The sequence below is a fragment of the Rosa chinensis genome, chromosome 7 (genome assembly GCF_002994745.2).
Source record: "Rosa chinensis cultivar Old Blush chromosome 7, RchiOBHm-V2, whole genome shotgun sequence".
NCBI classification, from domain to species: Eukaryota; Viridiplantae; Streptophyta; class Magnoliopsida; order Rosales; family Rosaceae; genus Rosa; species Rosa chinensis.
The window spans coordinates 43,245,672-43,261,995 of NC_037094.1; the positions used below are offsets into that span (position 1 = coordinate 43,245,672).

The following is a 16,324-nucleotide window of genomic DNA, read 5'->3' on the forward strand; positions in this document are numbered from 1 at the left end:
AGAGAATCTCAACGTATCAAAAGTCAACCTTTGCGCCACCCCTAAAGTCATATTTTCTGAATGAAAATTAATCCGAAACACTTCCGCTCCGTCCACGAGTCACGAAACCATCCAATAAACATAAAATTAATTCCGAAAAATCTTCGGAAAATAATTACGAATTTTCGGGGTATCACAGGCTTGGAGGAGAATCTCTCACTCACTATTATGAAATATTGAAATTGCTTGGATATGAAATGCTTTAGGGAAAGCGTGAATTTTTTTTTTTTTTTTTAAAGAAATGTGGATTTCATTAACTCATGCCAATAAGACCATTACATATCATTCTGCTACCTTCAACTAGACAGATCAAGAAGTTGTAGTAAGAGAACTACTGTGATACATAGAGACAGACCATCTATATTCAAACTAATCGCTCACTTATTAAAGCGAGCCTATAAACTATGAAAAATAGTAAGACATAGTATATAGGCCCCTACCATACCTACCTATATTTTTTCCTTGCCCTTCAAGCTAGGGCAGGGATATTTGGTGGTCAACAACACCACTCTATATTGGCCAGCATCCGCAAATTGCCGGTATTGGAGAAGAGAAGGCACCCTAGCACTCCCGCTTGAAATGGACCTCCAGATCTAAAGTTGCCAAGTTCCAAGGGTCCAGAAACCAGAAGCCCAATATTGGACCCAAAGTTTTGCAAAACCCAGATACAAGAAACTCTAATTACTATGGACACCCCAAGAAGAGATGCCCACAACCTTTCACCAGAGGCCGGACCGTCGACACCCATCTGCATCTCCTCCGTCATATATTCCGGCCAGCCCAACAACCATTATCCAACCCACTCTGGCCAAATTGTAGGTACTCTCGTCGTCAACCTCACCATTGAAGTTATAAAGAACTTGGCATCGATTGGAGTCTGAGTACAACCCAACCACCTGACCGATCTGGGCACCCAGACATCTGGTGTTCTTTGCATCTCTGGCCACGACTGGAACCACTCCGACCAAAGCACATTCCCAGTATTGTTCTTCACGAGTCCATGAGACGCAGAATCCATCAAAACAAGCGTATATATTGTAGGCTTCATCCTTGCAATACGACTATCAATTCGAGTCCGTAATGAGCGATCCAGATCAGCCGCAGCAAAGCCACCCCCATGAAATACGTGGAGGTTGGTGTAGAGGCCGTGCTTGGTCAGATCGAGATTGATGTTCTCAGAGAAGTGAGTAATATTGACGGTGAAGTCGCTGGTAGAGTAAAAGGCTTTGCCCTCGGCTTTGGCATCGTCATTGAATTCTTGGTGATTGATGTTTGGGCGACTATCAAGGTCGCCATAGATGCTAGCGCATAGCCCATGCCCATGAAATAGGAGGATGGTGATAGCAAGGATCAGAGGAGTCGATGGTGATCGACGTTGAAAAGCAGTAGCGGCGGAGTAGAAGACTCGGTTAGGGTTTAGAGGAGCCATTAAAATGCGGTAAAATCAACATTTGACAGACCAATGTTAGAGAAACAATTATTCATAATCATGATTTATTAATTATGAATGAAAATAAGCGTGAATTTATAGGACTAGTATAGGAGAAGAAAATATCATCCTCAGTTAAATATCACTGGCAGTCATCTTAATGTATTAATTCTTACTTTCTTATGCATTATAAGAGGAAAAATTCTCATAAATCTGCCCATCGTTAGTATTGTTGTTGGAAATATAAATTTTATTTTCATACGAATTATTGTAAAGAATAAATAAGTAATTGTCGTTAACTTTAACTTTTAGGTTACTACATTTACAGTGCGGATAATGCTAAACGAATCCTTGAAGAAGCTGGAAAACGTGAGCCTCATTCAAACCAGAAGCCCACTGTTTCCTTAAACGTTCAAAACCAAAACCGTTGGTTTTGAGAAGGAGCCGTTGTTTTCTATCAAAACAGCCTTTCTAGAACTCTCTTCTTGTTCTATAAAAGGCGTTCATCCCCAGTTTTCTAATCACTGATATCTCTAGGTTCTGATAGAGAGAAATGGTGAAGGTTTGTGAGTCCTCCGAAGGCCATGATGATGAGGAAGAAGATGACTATAGGTCTCCAGAGCCAGGCTGTGGCTAAACCACTCATCGGATCAGTGATTTACCAGAGAGGTACACTCTTTGTCTCTGAGTTAACTGCTTTGATCAAACTATAGTCTGTTTCTTTTGTGTGTGATTTGTTATGTCTCTTTCAGGGTCTTCACACCAAGTAGAGGGGTTTAGAGAGGAGCAAGAGGCGGCCCCAAATCCTCTCTACAATCGAGCTGAAAAGGCCGATTGCAGTTACTACCTGAATGCCTCCATACATGTTAGTGTCTGTCTCTCAGTTTTTCTTCATGTTCCTCCAATGTGGTATCTGTTTTTATCTGATTTTGTATAATTGTTTCTTGATCAGTGTCGATGTGTGGCAAGATTTTTGCAAGACTGTGAAGAAATGTCAGCACAACATAGTGTGGTTCAGGCTCAGGATTAAATGCCATGGCTAGTAGATTGGATCTGAGAAAAGTGTGCCTCTCTTGATGTTGAAGGATACAATTGATCTTCGAGAGAAAAAGGGAAAGGCTATGGTGTAGAAATTGGATTAGTGATTTACCAGTACTCTTGCAACTGAGGTTCCATATATATGTAATTTGTAATTCAGAGAATTATAGATCAGTGAGAAGTATATATCAAATCAATTGTAATGAATTTTGTTAATGAGTTTGTTGTCTTTCTGTAGTTGTATAGATTATTCTTGTTAGTGGGTGTGGTTAATCATAACCAACTCATGAAAAATATCTTGTTATCATAGACACTCTTTGTACATTTTACTTGGAGCAAACAGATGCTTAATTATGTGCTTCAGTGCTTGGTTACAACTTTGATGCCCTTTGAACTGAGCTCATGCAATGATAGATCTGAGCTTAACTTTGATCCCCTTTAAACTTAGCTCATAGATTTTCAATGACTAGTTGGTCGCGAATGAGTCTTTGTTCTCAGAAAAATCAAATTCAGTTTAGAGCTGATCTCAGAACCAGTGTCCATTAAAAAAGACCAGGATATAACCGTAACAAGAGTTGGATGTATTAACTTGATTCCAGATGTTGCAACCTACTTCTGAATTCAAAATGTAAATAGAAAATGAACCTTCTGAATATGATGTTTATTGATCTCTGTATGAAACAGAAGGAAAAAACAACATAATCCTTTCTTGTTGCTTCTTTTGCTCGCTTGAACGAGCCATGTATACAAAAGTTACAGGCAGACCAGTAATTGAAATAATGGGAACATTTTTGTGAATTTCAAATCCCTCTTGAACCTTAAATTAAGCTATATCCGCAAATTTGGATTTTTCAAAAGCAAAAGCAGTTTTTCCATCTGAATGTGATTTATATAAGTCTATATAGGCCTGTTTGGAATTGTTTGTGGAAGAACCAAAAGTGTTTTTGGATTAATAAAGAAAATTAGTTATAAATATAAAAAAAAAATCACAAAAAAATATAGAATGCCTCTTGGATCGTTTCGAAAATAATAGTCAAATACTTCCTCGTTCAAAAGCTCAATCGTCAATTTGAAAAGTACTTTTAAAGTCTTTTACAAACAGTCTCAAACAGGTCATAATATAATTTGTATAAATTTTATTTCGAACAATCGAAAGCTATAATTTTCCAAATGCCAACGGTCTGCAGGCATACGACCTCTAGAGTGGTTCTAAATCTCATCTAGTGTGATCTCTAAATTTCGACTTCAAGAATCTTTCAATTGTCTTCTAGCAGTCATAGGGGCTTGACTTCTAGACCAAATGAGGTTGTCCCCTGATGACACTTACACCTGCTTTGTGCCAAAATGCCTAGCTATACCTTCAGCAGAGCATATAATTCTTGAGGGGAATTGATGTTATATGAAACAGAGTAAAGGCATTTTTGTGTATTCTCAACATGTTTAGAATGGTTACATCCCTTTCATATGACTTCTAGACCAAATGAGGTTTTCCCCTGATGACACTTGCACCTGATGCCAAAATGCCCAGCTATACCTTCAGCAGAGCACATAATTCTTGAGGGGAATTGATGTCATATGAAACAGAGTAGAGGCATTTTTGTGTATTCTCAACATGTTTAGAATGGTTACATCCCTTGCATTTTGAATCATGACTTACAAACACAAAAAAGAAAAAAAAAGAGGTTCACAATCCAGTGATGCCACTTAAAAGATCCATGCATGGATCTATTATTTTCCACATGATCAAAAAGGTCAACTGCAGGTACGGTTACTGAGAAAAGAACCATCTGTCGAGAATCAACGATAGAGGCTTTCAGATCTGAGGTTCTCAGCAATCTCAGTCTCCCAACGGTCTCCATTCTCGAGCAGCTTTTCTTTGTCATAAAGAAGCTCCTGCAATAAGGGCAGATAAAGAAATCACCGGATCAGATGACAGCTAAATTTACTTAAAAAGAGAGTAAAAGCAAGGATTAGTTGAATTAAATAAAAGAAAGGATCTTCCTTAACCTCATGAGTCTCTGTTGAAAACTCAAAGTTTGGTCCTTCTACAATAGCATCTACTGGACATGCCTCTTGACAGAACCCACAGTAGATGCACTTTGTCATGTCAATGTCATACCTGAAAAATCAAATGAATGTGAATACGGTAATGAACTGGGAGATGAAGAAAGGGTTGAAAGAAAGAAGACAGAATGGATCCTTCACCTAGTAGTCCTACGGCTACCATCTTCTCGTTCCTCAGCCTCAATTGTAATTGCCTGTGCTGGGCAAATCTGGTGAACAACAATTGCCTTGTGAGTTAAAATGCTATATTCATCCTTTTTAAATAAACATGAAGCAAGCGCATCGAGGATGCACAAAGTGAAATGATTTATCACATTTTAGGTGAGAGTCAGTTACATCCAAAGCAAAGAACTAGGGTAGATATATAATATCAGTCTGAAAGGAGATAATACAAATACATTATGTGGACCTATACTGTGTGTGCATATATATATATATATATATATATATATATTAGGGCATATCAACTATGTGGGACATCAACCTTTCTTCCAATTGGGCAAGTAACTGAACATTAATGAAGCCAGATGCAAAACCAGAGCACACACAATAATGTAGTTTTCCTGAATATGATCAAAATTATCTGGTTTCTAAGTTAAGCATTGCCCACAATGACAAAGCAGGCACCATCCATTGGCAGCTTAACAGGCAAGGAATTTGCCCTGTCATATAATGGTGAGTTTAGCTTCTTAGTTCATATTTTAAAGCTAGAATAGCCACACAAGTGTTTCAACTCTTACAGCTTCACAAAGTTTGCAGGCAATGCAACGCTCTTCTCCTGTAGGATAACGCCGTAGGGCATGTTCACCACGAAAACGAGGACTCAAAGGGCCCTTCTCGAATGGATAATTAATCTACAAAACAAAAGATGGCTGCCATAAGTCCCCAGCATAAGGAAAAAATAATACTGGCAGCCGATGGAGAAAATACTTACTGTAACTTTTTGCTCAAAAAAGTACTTGAGCGTCAGCATCAGACCTCGAACCATTTCAGTAAGAAATAGTGTGTTGATGCTTCTCTCAAAAACTGCAGTTATTACAAAAAAGAAAAATTAAGCGTATATACTTCACATAGCCTAGTAAACTAACACCACATTGAGAGCTAAAATAATGGTTTTCAATCTTCTCTTTTATAAGAGAATAAGGATTACCAGCACTCCAGTCCTTAGACATCTCCTTTGCCAGTTGCTCTCTTTCCTCATCCTCTGCAGTTGGCATAAACAAAAATGAACTATTATGAAGTAGTTTAATTACTCTATAAAGCTCCTAAACCAACCAGATAATGTTGAAGATATCTATTTGTTTTATCTTATTTCTTAATTACACCAACACCAATGCACAGAATAGCAACCTAGTTTAGTTGAGTAGCAATGTGAGCTGGATCGCATTCCATAGAAGTGGGATCCTTGCAGTGCTTTCCCTGGTACAGCCTAAACAAAAAGCAAAAAGTTGACTTGTCAAATGAAATCCTAAACATCCAATGGCTACAAAGAATATGTAATGTCTGCAGGATAAAAAAAAAGGTTCTAAGAAATTAGCAGAAGAATAACAACTAAAATTGAGGAAAAAATCTTGTGACCTTCAAATATACTTGTATGAAAATAGAATTTCGAAAATTTAAGAAATTAGTAATTATAACAATAGTAGTAGTAGTAGTTTATATTCCATATAAGAAACTTGATTTTCCAGCATCATGTTTCCCAATCACAACATACTAACATTGTATCAACAATAAATCTAAGTTAATCAGCAACTTGTTTGAACAATTTTCACAATTGATTTTAATTCTCTCTTAATTCTAATATGTATTCAACCTTTCAAGTCCCGTTTTCTTTTCTAATTAAAAAGGAGAGAACTATGAGAAAGAGACAAGATATTGAATGAGAGACAGAATACATATTGTCATGTCTTCAAAATAAAAACTAAAACCTAGAAACATTTTTTTTTAACATAGAAACAGTTTAAATTGGCTTAAAGTGTATATCTTTAATGCCATATTTTGTCACTTCTTTTCTGCCCTAACTTCTAAATCTCCATCTCCCTCTTCTTGAAAAAAAAAAAAAAAAAAAAAACCCAACAAAAAGGCAAACATTACAAACACGCCTGAACTAAATGGAGTGGTTTAGTAGAGTTGAGCGGGGTGGTTTATGCTACTTGTGGGGTCCATTTCTGAAATTTTTTGTACTTGGCCATCCATTAATTATTTTTAAAGAGTTCTCTTAACAATATTATAGATTAGACTAATTGATTTAGATAAATCTTTGAGACATGAACTACAATAAGATTTATATGGATGGTTAATCACAATCTCTAAACTGACTATCAATATTATAGTTCTTCTTTTTCAAGAAAACCAAAAGAATCTAATATCAGGAATTGTATCTCACTGTTACCCAAATAATAGATACGCCATAAATAATTTAGCTACACGAGGCAATATTTAGATTTTATGTCTTTTATGTCTCAAAAGATTTTATGTCTTTTGGACTGACACAATGATCAGTTCATTGTTATGGACCCATAGAAGAAAACTTGGGAATTACTGATGCCTTGAGTATTTTCAATCAATCGAAAGAATGTTACCAGACAGCTAAACAAATTGTTAAAGAATTCTGGGAACACCTACAGCAAGTCTGTTTCACAGACCCAATGCTACTTCTATGTTTGGAGAGTACAAAATCAGTTATTTTATTTAGTTTTTATATAAATATCTAAAACCCAAAATGAAGGTTTTCTGATGAGAAAAGAACAGAGGAGATTTTCAAACCAAATCTATACTTTTGACACTATAATAAATCACAAAGACGAAACTAAACATTAAATTTCATTCATCTCCGAGTTACTTTTTATAATAGAAAATGACATGTTACTAGAAAAGATGAAAGCAGAGCACAGGGGAGAAGGAGACTCTAACAGAGCAGACTTGTAAATACAGTAGAACAAAATAACTAAGCAACTATCCGTTTCACTGTTATGATATAAAGGAAACGAAAGCTACATGCTAGTAGCCTCCCACATTGATTCCCACTTCTCCAAATTTCAGAACGGAACCTTTGAACGGACCTGTTAAAACTTAAAAGAAATAGGTCCATTACATCCTGGAACTCCACTGCACAATATATGGCGCAGCCTAAATACCAATAATCCAGAATTTGAACTCTCCTACACTCCTTACATTAGCACGACAATCATCCTAGTTCTTCCTATCGGTTCCATTTCTCATTAGTACATTGATTATGAAGTCCTAGTTCTGGCGCATCACATGCTTTGTTCATAGATCAATTCATCACACACAATTAAAACACCCAGGTATTTCCATTCCAGCCTCTTCTATAATGAATTGGTAAACAATGACCGCATAGTGGACTCTGGCCCTAAAGCAATAACCGGGGGATCATATATGAGCTAACGAATAAAAATCAGACTTTCGAATCTAGATTCAGTAAAATAGCTCAGCTCTGCTCAAAGAAATCAATTAACAGTAGCATAGTCCTGATCCAAGAAATTTCAAAACCTAAATAAAAACTTCGATAGGGAGCTGGAAATGAGTATCAAAATTGACGGAGAGAATTAGGGCAGAGAGAGAAGAACATACGAGCTGAAGCTGTCTGGCACGAAGAGCGTGAAGGGATTTCCGAGCTAGAAAGGCAGCCATTGCCGACGATGGCTGAGTCGGTGTCCTTGTTCTCTCTGCAAAACTCGGCTTCCTTCGATTTGGGGAATCGAGTGTACTGCAGATTGTTTCGTCTTCTGGAAATAAATCAAAAATAAGCCATGAAATATGACACGTCGGCTAAAGCCATGACCCTACTTTCTACGAGTATTTCATACACTGCCATTTTATTAAAAAAAAAAAAATCATGGATGATAAGGTTTTTTCACCGGTATGATTTACCGAAGAGGCTTTAATGAGGAATTTTAAAATGAGGACTTTCTAATTAACGGTTGTGAGACTCATTTTTCAATTATATTTTGATAAATCAACCATTAGATAATTAAACATGAGTACATCACTTATGTAAATTTTCAACTAAATTCAAAATCATTAAGGTATTAAACTAGATCAAATTAATAGACAAACCAAATTTGTTAAACCTGAACATTTCATGTTTATAAATGATAAATCATGATTATAAATGCCTTAACGATTTTCAATTAGGTTGAGAATTTGCATAAATAATCTACTCATGAATATCTAAACATCTAATGGTTGATTAGCGGAAATGTGATTAAAAAGTGGGTTTCGCAACCTTTCATTAGAAAACCTCCATGAAGTCCTCATTATAATGGTTCTCATTAGAGCCTCATCCTATGATTTATAACTGCATAGAAATGTATAAGTTTTCCAAAATAATCAATAAGGTACCTAAAATTAAAAAACACAACATCGAACCCCCTCAGGGGCGTAACCAGTCACAGGGCTGGTTGAGCTATAGCCCAAGCCAGAATCAAGGAGAAAAAGCCCCAAGTATAGGTATTGCCCATAGTACTGATAGTAACTTACTTAAAAAAAAATGTATATATATACACATCTAATATATCCTCAGTTCGCGACTTCTTCTAGTTCCTTACCAGAGAGTAGCCGACGTCGTTCCTTTTCCTGACTTCCTCAGCTCCTCTTCCTCAGTTCCTAATCCTCAGCTCCTCCGATCGAGTTCATCAGTTCGTAAGTTCCTCTTCCTTAGTTCCTCCAACCCGATTAGCTCCAGATCACCCACATAAAGGTATTTCTAAGTTCTAATTTCATCTCTCCCAAGCACCATTGATGGGTTTTGCTTGCAATTGACTGTGAGCTTTGAATTTCAGAGTCTTCAATTGAAGTATTCGGAAGAGACCGGAACTTCGTAAGAGATCATTGAATGGCAGAAGTCTAAAATCTTTCCAAATCCTGTCATTCCTGTGAGTTCTCTCTTTCTAATTCTTTGCTTAATTGCTTTGAGGTCATGAGGTGGCCGGTGGATATTCCAGTATATCTGTGGATAAGTGGATAGGGATGGCGGAAAGGCTATTGATAAATGATAATCGGTATATTAGTTGTTTTGCGGTGGATTAATTGGTTTGCGGTGGCTATTGGAAGCTTGCAATATTAAATATGGATGTTTGAAATATGCAATATTATATGCGGTTGCTTTGGTAGATTTCTGCCGACTTAGGGAGGTCTTTATATATTTGGTCACTGATATAAAGTTTTATCCTATGGATTTTTCATCATCTGATATGCTTGCTCTAGATATGGAGTGTGGATATTTTATAACAGATATTCAGAGGGATCCAAGATTTGCTAAGACAACTTCTGTGTCTGATTTGTGTCGGCGGTTAGTTGATCACGAAATCAGCATTCTTTCCTATGATTTATAGATTGATTTGTCTTGTGTTGACTCTGCCAGTTTCTACAGCAACAATAAAGAGAGCATTTTCGGCTATGAACATCATCAAAAATAAACTTAGAAATAAGATGGAAAATTACTTTCTTGATGATTTGATGGTTCTCAACATTGAAAAAGAATTTGCTGATAGTATTGATAATGACTTTGTGATTGCTGAGTTTGAAATGAGTGGGCCTTTTACAACAAGTTATGCTTGTAACTTTTAATTTAAGGGGTTTTGGTTTTATGTCCCCCCCCCCCCCCCCCCTATTTTATGTTTTGAAAGATAATATTAAAGGCGTGAGGATGAGCCTCCCATTGGGTTCCAAACCTCAAAAGAAAAAAAATTACGAGCTTGCAAAATTTGTATGCACTTAAATCCAGCCCAAGCCATATTCAGATCCTGGATACGCCACTGAACCCCCTACAACCAAATTTTATTATGGCTCGATTATATTAGACCACATGCTGTGTATGTTTAGTATATAAGAGATTTTCATTTGGGTGATTCCTGTCAGACCGCCTAATTTGTTATCTAGAGCTCTCTTAATTTTTGTAAAACTTTATCTCTCCTTTTACCCTTTGACAAAATGAGAAAAAGAAGAACTATATACACACGTAGTCGTGTTTCCATCTCGGAGCAACTCCTCCTCCCTTTTGTTCTACCCACCCAAGATTGTGCGATGAGACATGAAGAACAACAAGGAGCAACCTTTGGGCAACCTATCCAAGTCCAAACCTCCCTTTTGAGCGGCAACCAACCAATGACGTCATCAAAATGACCAAGGCCCGGTAGATACAGAAATCATTAAGGAACTACATTAGGATCCAATGCACAATCGGATGTAGAAGATATCAGAAACTTCTTCCACTCATGCCTAGGGAACTAGCTAAAGTAAAACACCCCCAATTTGATTTTCTTCTTTTTTGTACTGTTTTGTTTTTGTTTTATTTTATTTTATTATTTTTTTCCAGAAGGGAGACACAACATAGTTTGCTCTAAAGTTCATGTTTTCTGGTTTGCCCAACAATCACTTTTTCTAACTCTTCAATTTGAACCTCAGCCCAGCCAGATACTTGAGTTGTTGGGGTCTAATTCAATCTCAAAATGAAGAATAACTAGTTTCAATGTTTATTGATGGTATTGTTCGTTAAAGTGACAAGAATCAAGTACGAAACTTGTTGATCAATTCTTTAGCTTATTATTAAATGAAAGTAAACTGACAGATGTTAAATGAATTAATAAAAAAAAATAAAAATTGTTAGATGAGTTGAGATTGGTGGGTGGAGTTGAATAAAAGAAATGTTGAGAGAGAGAGAGAGAGAGAGTGTGTGTGTAAACTTTATTTTGTTTCTTCTGAGATGCAAAATTTGCAACATGATTCACTTCATTTTTATTTCATTATTTTTCATTTTATTAGAGGGGTAATTGAGGAAATAAATTTTTACAAAAATTAGATGAGGTTTAAGTAGCAAATTCAGAGGTCTTAATAGAAGTATAGAACTACCCTTTTCATTTTTGCAAACCAGGCAAAAACATACTCTTCTTTTAAAAGTGATCAGTAAATTACTTACCAAGACACTTTCAAAAACACATCATTGAAATACCTCAATCTATCAAAAACAATTTTGTATTGTATTTGTCTCAATATAGCAAAACTTTTGAAGGGCATATTCATGTAAGATCGCATAGAGAGGACGCTATTTTTTATCTTGCACAAGCATCCAAAACTTTTGAGACAGCTTTGCTTATCATGTAAGACTACATTTGAAAATATGATTCGAGATGCTGTGCACCTATAATATTGAAAAAGAACAATGTATATGTTGAAGACTCGTCAGTTTCTACTTCTAATAGAGAAATTCAATTCTTCTCTTGTTTAGTCATGTGCTTTTTAAGGAGTAGCTAAGAGTGAATCCGGCCGCAACTAATTCACCTATGGCAAGACTCCAGGCACCAAATGCTATGTGTGATGCCTCAAAGAAAGCACCTCGTTGTGATACTTATGTTCACATTCGCACAATTTTTGTTAAAAACAAGCATGTGTCCTGCATATACCGCTATGTTATTACGCGTGGACATTTTGCCTTGTGCATAATTCTTAGAAATTTTGTCCATTTACCTCATTTTCAGAGATTTTTTTTCCACTTACTCCATTAAGTTTTTTTAATTCCCCCTTACCTACAACACTCTAAGGAAGTCTTCCCTAATATCCCATTAAGTTTTTATTTATTATTTATTTCTGAGACTATTTTACCCTCACTCCTTTGTTACTTATAGAGAGAGAGAGAGAGAATGGAAGAGAGAGAAACCATAAGAGACTTCGCTGGAGCCCGGTCACCGGCCACCAGTAGTCTATTCCGGTCACCGGCCGTCGCTCACCGGACTTCTTTGAAAACCTCACCGGAGGTTCCCAAAGAGGTCGTTGGAGATCTCATAGGTTGCCGGGAAGGTTTATTGCTCCCAATAGAGGGTGAATAAACTTCTATTGCCCCCGATAGATGTCTATTTGGGGGCAATAGAGGTTTATGAAACCTCGCTGGAAGTCACCAAACAGGTTGTTGGAGATCTCATATGGAGCCGGAGAGGTTTATTGCCCCCTGAAAAAACCTGTATTTCCCCTAATAGCAGTCTATTGCCCCCCAATAGAAATTTTCGTTGCCGGAATAGGAACTAATCTCTGTAAAATTGTACAAATAAAACTTTGATTTAAGGTAAAAAGAGAGGAAATTATATCAATTCAAAACATTTATTGCCCTCCAATAGTCTTGTATCGCCCACCGATAAAACTTCTGTTTTTTACTTTTTTCTTTGGGCTTTTCTTTCTTTCTGGGCCTTTTGCCCCTATCTTACGAAGAAAAAAAAAACGAAAAACCTTTTTTAAATCAACAACTCCACAAAAGAGAGAAACAGAGAGAGAAGACGAGGCCTGATCTTCAACCTCAACAGAAACGTCTTGATCTTCCTCACCATCTCGGAGCCCGGCACCGCTGCGTCCAGCCCCTCATTGTAGACGAACTCGAGCCCAGACATGAAGTTCCTCCTGAACGACGTCGCTCAAGCTCCAGACACCACCAAGCTCGGCCACACGAGCGGGATGTCCCTGAGAAACTCGCTGACGTTCTCGACGGAGCTGAGGCGGCACAGGATGTACAGCGACAACAGAGAGAGAGAGAGAGAGAGAGAAACTGTGCAGGATGGACAAAACTTCTTCCATTTCCAATTGGTGCAGATCTTCTTCCATTTCCGATCAACTGGTCTATATGGTCACTTGCTGGGATCGACCGATTGTTGCAGATCTTCTTCCATTTCTATCTGTGTTTTGCTAATTCGCTCGGAAACTGAGAACTAGAAAGACGAAGGAGGGTGGGAGGTGCAGAGAGAGAGAGAGAGTGTGTGTGTGTGTAGGATGGAGTGGGGAGAGAAAGATAGATGATGTAATTTTTTAATTAGGATGAGGGTTGTCACGCCCTTGATTTTTTAACACAAATAAAAATCAATATATAATCTCATAATTATACATGCGTGATGGTTCAGCCATCAATACAAAATACCTGAAAAACTTTTTCCCTTTAAACCAAGTACATACTGTTGCCCTGAACCCACTATGTCAATATAGCCCCGCTCCTCAGAGTTATATATTACATAAGCTTACGAATTAAATTGTCACCACAAAATAAAATGTAAATTCTCCTCAGAGCTTACTACACAACGGAAGTCTTAATCAATGGTAAAGTCACCAAAATGGCTTCCTACCGTAAAGTTGCAAAGATGCTACCTCAGCTTCAACCACAATTATCCTGACCTGCAGAATTAACCCCTACACCATTGAATAGTGCACCAGGTTGCCACACAACAAACTCGGTAAGCTTATGAAAGCTTGTATGAGTAACTCAAAACAACCATAAACAACTCACACCAATACTAAGGAAAACAACTCACGCCTTGATCTCCTTACTAACACGTAATAAAGGAAAGAAACTCACTCTTTGATTCCTTTCAAAACGTAAACAAAGAAAGCAACTCACTCCTTGGTTTCTATCAGTGCGAAGTAAAGAAAGCAACTCACATCTTGATTTCTTCTAAATCGTAAATAAGGAAAACAACTCACTCATTGATTCCTTAAACACAAACTAAAGAAAACAACTCACACCTTGATTTCTTTCAAATCACGAAATAAAGAAAGCAACTCACATCTTGATTTCTTCTAAATCACATATACGGAAAACAACTCACTCCTTGATTCCTTAAACACAAACTCATGAGTTAGATATAACCTCGCTCAGTTACCCCATGAATTAATTACACTGGCAGATAAAGTAGAGCTCTAACTGAAATCGTAACCACTCGTCCGGCCAAAGACGTGATTACTCGATATACTGCCTAAGGTCATAATCTGACCTTAATTCCTCGGACCTCACAGTGCCTCGGAATAAAATATTAAAGAAGTCGCACAGGACTCAATGTTACACTAATCTCAATGCTTTTCAAAACAATAAAAATCATCATTTCACAATCATTTGTTTTCCGAAAAGCCACTACACAAACAATAAAAGCACCTTTCATGCATATTGTTTCCATCAATCAACAAAATCCACCAACACATATATATTTCACGTAAATATATATATATATATATACGTAGTCATTCACTCAGGAATGCCTACTAATACCAACTATAGTTTGTAGTTAAATAAATAACTCTCAAAAAGATAAAGGTAACTCCGTTCGTAAATGAACATTGTGAGATTGCTCATCTTGAAATTCCCGCTGCTTCTTCAATACAGAACAAAGCAGCACAACCACAAAATAATCATCCAAGAATACTTTGTTAAGTACTTGATCACATACGGTCTCAACTTAGTAACGAATCACAAGCGATTTAAGTCCGAAACCCCCGTTTTGAGCTAAAATCCCCAAAAGTGATGCCAATCAGGGCGAAAACACATCCGAGACCACCCAATGTCTCCGAAATACTTGTACGATCAATATGTCAAAACCAGAAGTCGATCGAACGATCGAATAATAGAAAGGTCCGAAACCGTAAAAATCATAACAGATTCATACGATCTCCAAAAATTACATATTATATATCAAAACGCTCGTATTGACGAGTAGATGATATATAAAACAAGAAATTGTCACTTACATGGCCGGAAGGCCGTCAAAACGCCACCACAAGTGGTGGCACAACCACCACCGGCCAAAACTCAAAACTAGATTAATCCAACCGTCCAAAATGTCAAGAACACTAAATAGAACAACTTTAATACCTGGGGTTCAAGCCAACTCGGCCTAGATAGCCGTGCACTGTTCACCGTGAGTTGATCTGATTCCAACATGAATTGATCAAAACTACCACCATGGATCGATTAAGGAGGCTCCTACAAACTCAAAACAGAAAGTTTGATGCCGTGGCATCACAGGAGCTAGGATTTCTGACCGGGTTCAACTGTACCAAAAGTTGCTGCCTTCCAGCGCCGCACAAGGTGAAAATCGTCGATAGAGGACATCACAGGGAGGAGCTCACGGTGGAGGTGAGTCGGTCTGGGCTTGCTTCATTGGTAGAGGTCGCCGGAGATCGAAGAAAAAGTCAGGTCGAGTTATCGAATACGGGTTGGGTCGCGCTGCTGAAGAGGGAGCATGGAGGTTTTGAAAATTTTCTAAAAATGGAAGTTTCCAAAATGAAAATAGTAAATTTCCGAAAATGGAAACCCCTATTTATAGAATTTTCCCAAACTTCAATCTCTCAAAACTTTCTCATACGAACTCCGATTTTCGCGTTCCGTATGTCCATGAACTCGTATCGATGCGCTCTATAATTTTCATGAAGGACCAAAAATAAAAAGTCAAAACTTTGTACCCCCCCAAAATCCACACTTTTCGAACAATTGTTCAACCGAAAATAATTCCACATCACGAACAACATACAAATCAAGCAAAACACTTATAATTCGTACAACTGGTCCATTATTAATTGCAATAATTAAATAACGAAAATCTTGGTCATCACAAGGGTAAAGTTGTCTTTTTACTTTAAATTAGGTAAGTGAGAATAAAAATCTGTTGCTAGGGTAAGTAGGATAATTTTAACTTATTTTAGTGCTTTTGGTCAAGAACCCTAATTCTTAACGTACTTTCTTTATATAATTTGAACTGCTCATGTTTTAAAATAGAAATATAAATAACCTTTCAATTGTATCAAATAAATAGATAGTTTTGATTGCAATATTATTGTTGGTACCCGAAAAATCACACGACAAATAAATATGTCGTCGTGACATATTTTAGCATAAACACGCAATTTGTATAAAATTCTGTAAAACTATAGAATTTTATACCCATCTCTCGACTTTAACCAGCCAAGCAAACACACCCTAGATGTAGA

At 37.1% G+C, this 16,324-nt stretch overlaps 1 protein-coding gene across 1 annotated transcript; it reads right to left on the minus strand.

The window, feature by feature from the left end:
- Positions 1-3,885: 3,885 nt before the first annotated feature.
- On the minus strand, positions 3,886-8,346 carry LOC112175140 (NADH dehydrogenase [ubiquinone] iron-sulfur protein 8-B, mitochondrial). Its single transcript, XM_024312806.2, has 8 exons — positions 8,165-8,346; positions 5,921-5,999; positions 5,721-5,774; positions 5,505-5,596; positions 5,311-5,424; positions 4,712-4,779; positions 4,514-4,625; positions 3,886-4,399 (listed from the first exon to the last, which is right to left on the minus strand). Exons 1-8 carry the CDS (start codon positions 8,222-8,224, stop codon positions 4,304-4,306), a joined length of 675 nt encoding a protein of 224 aa, XP_024168574.1. The 5' UTR covers positions 8,225-8,346; the 3' UTR covers positions 3,886-4,303.
- Positions 8,347-16,324: the final 7,978 nt, after the last annotated feature.

What these genes read in the sequence shown, in the direction of transcription:
- LOC112175140 (XM_024312806.2), bottom strand. Translation starts at nt 8,224, where the DNA reads ATGGCTGCCTTTCTAGCTCGGAAATCCCTTCACGCTCTTCGTGCCAGA. An exon ending in TTGCTACTCAACTAAACTAG is followed by an intron (nt 5,775 to 5,920) that starts GTTGCTATTCTG and finishes TGCCAACTGCAG; the next exon opens with AGGATGAGGAAAGAGAGCAA. An exon ending in TTTTTGAGCAAAAAGTTACA is followed by an intron (nt 5,425 to 5,504) that starts GTAAGTATTTTC and finishes TTTGTTTTGTAG; the next exon opens with ATTAATTATCCATTCGAGAA.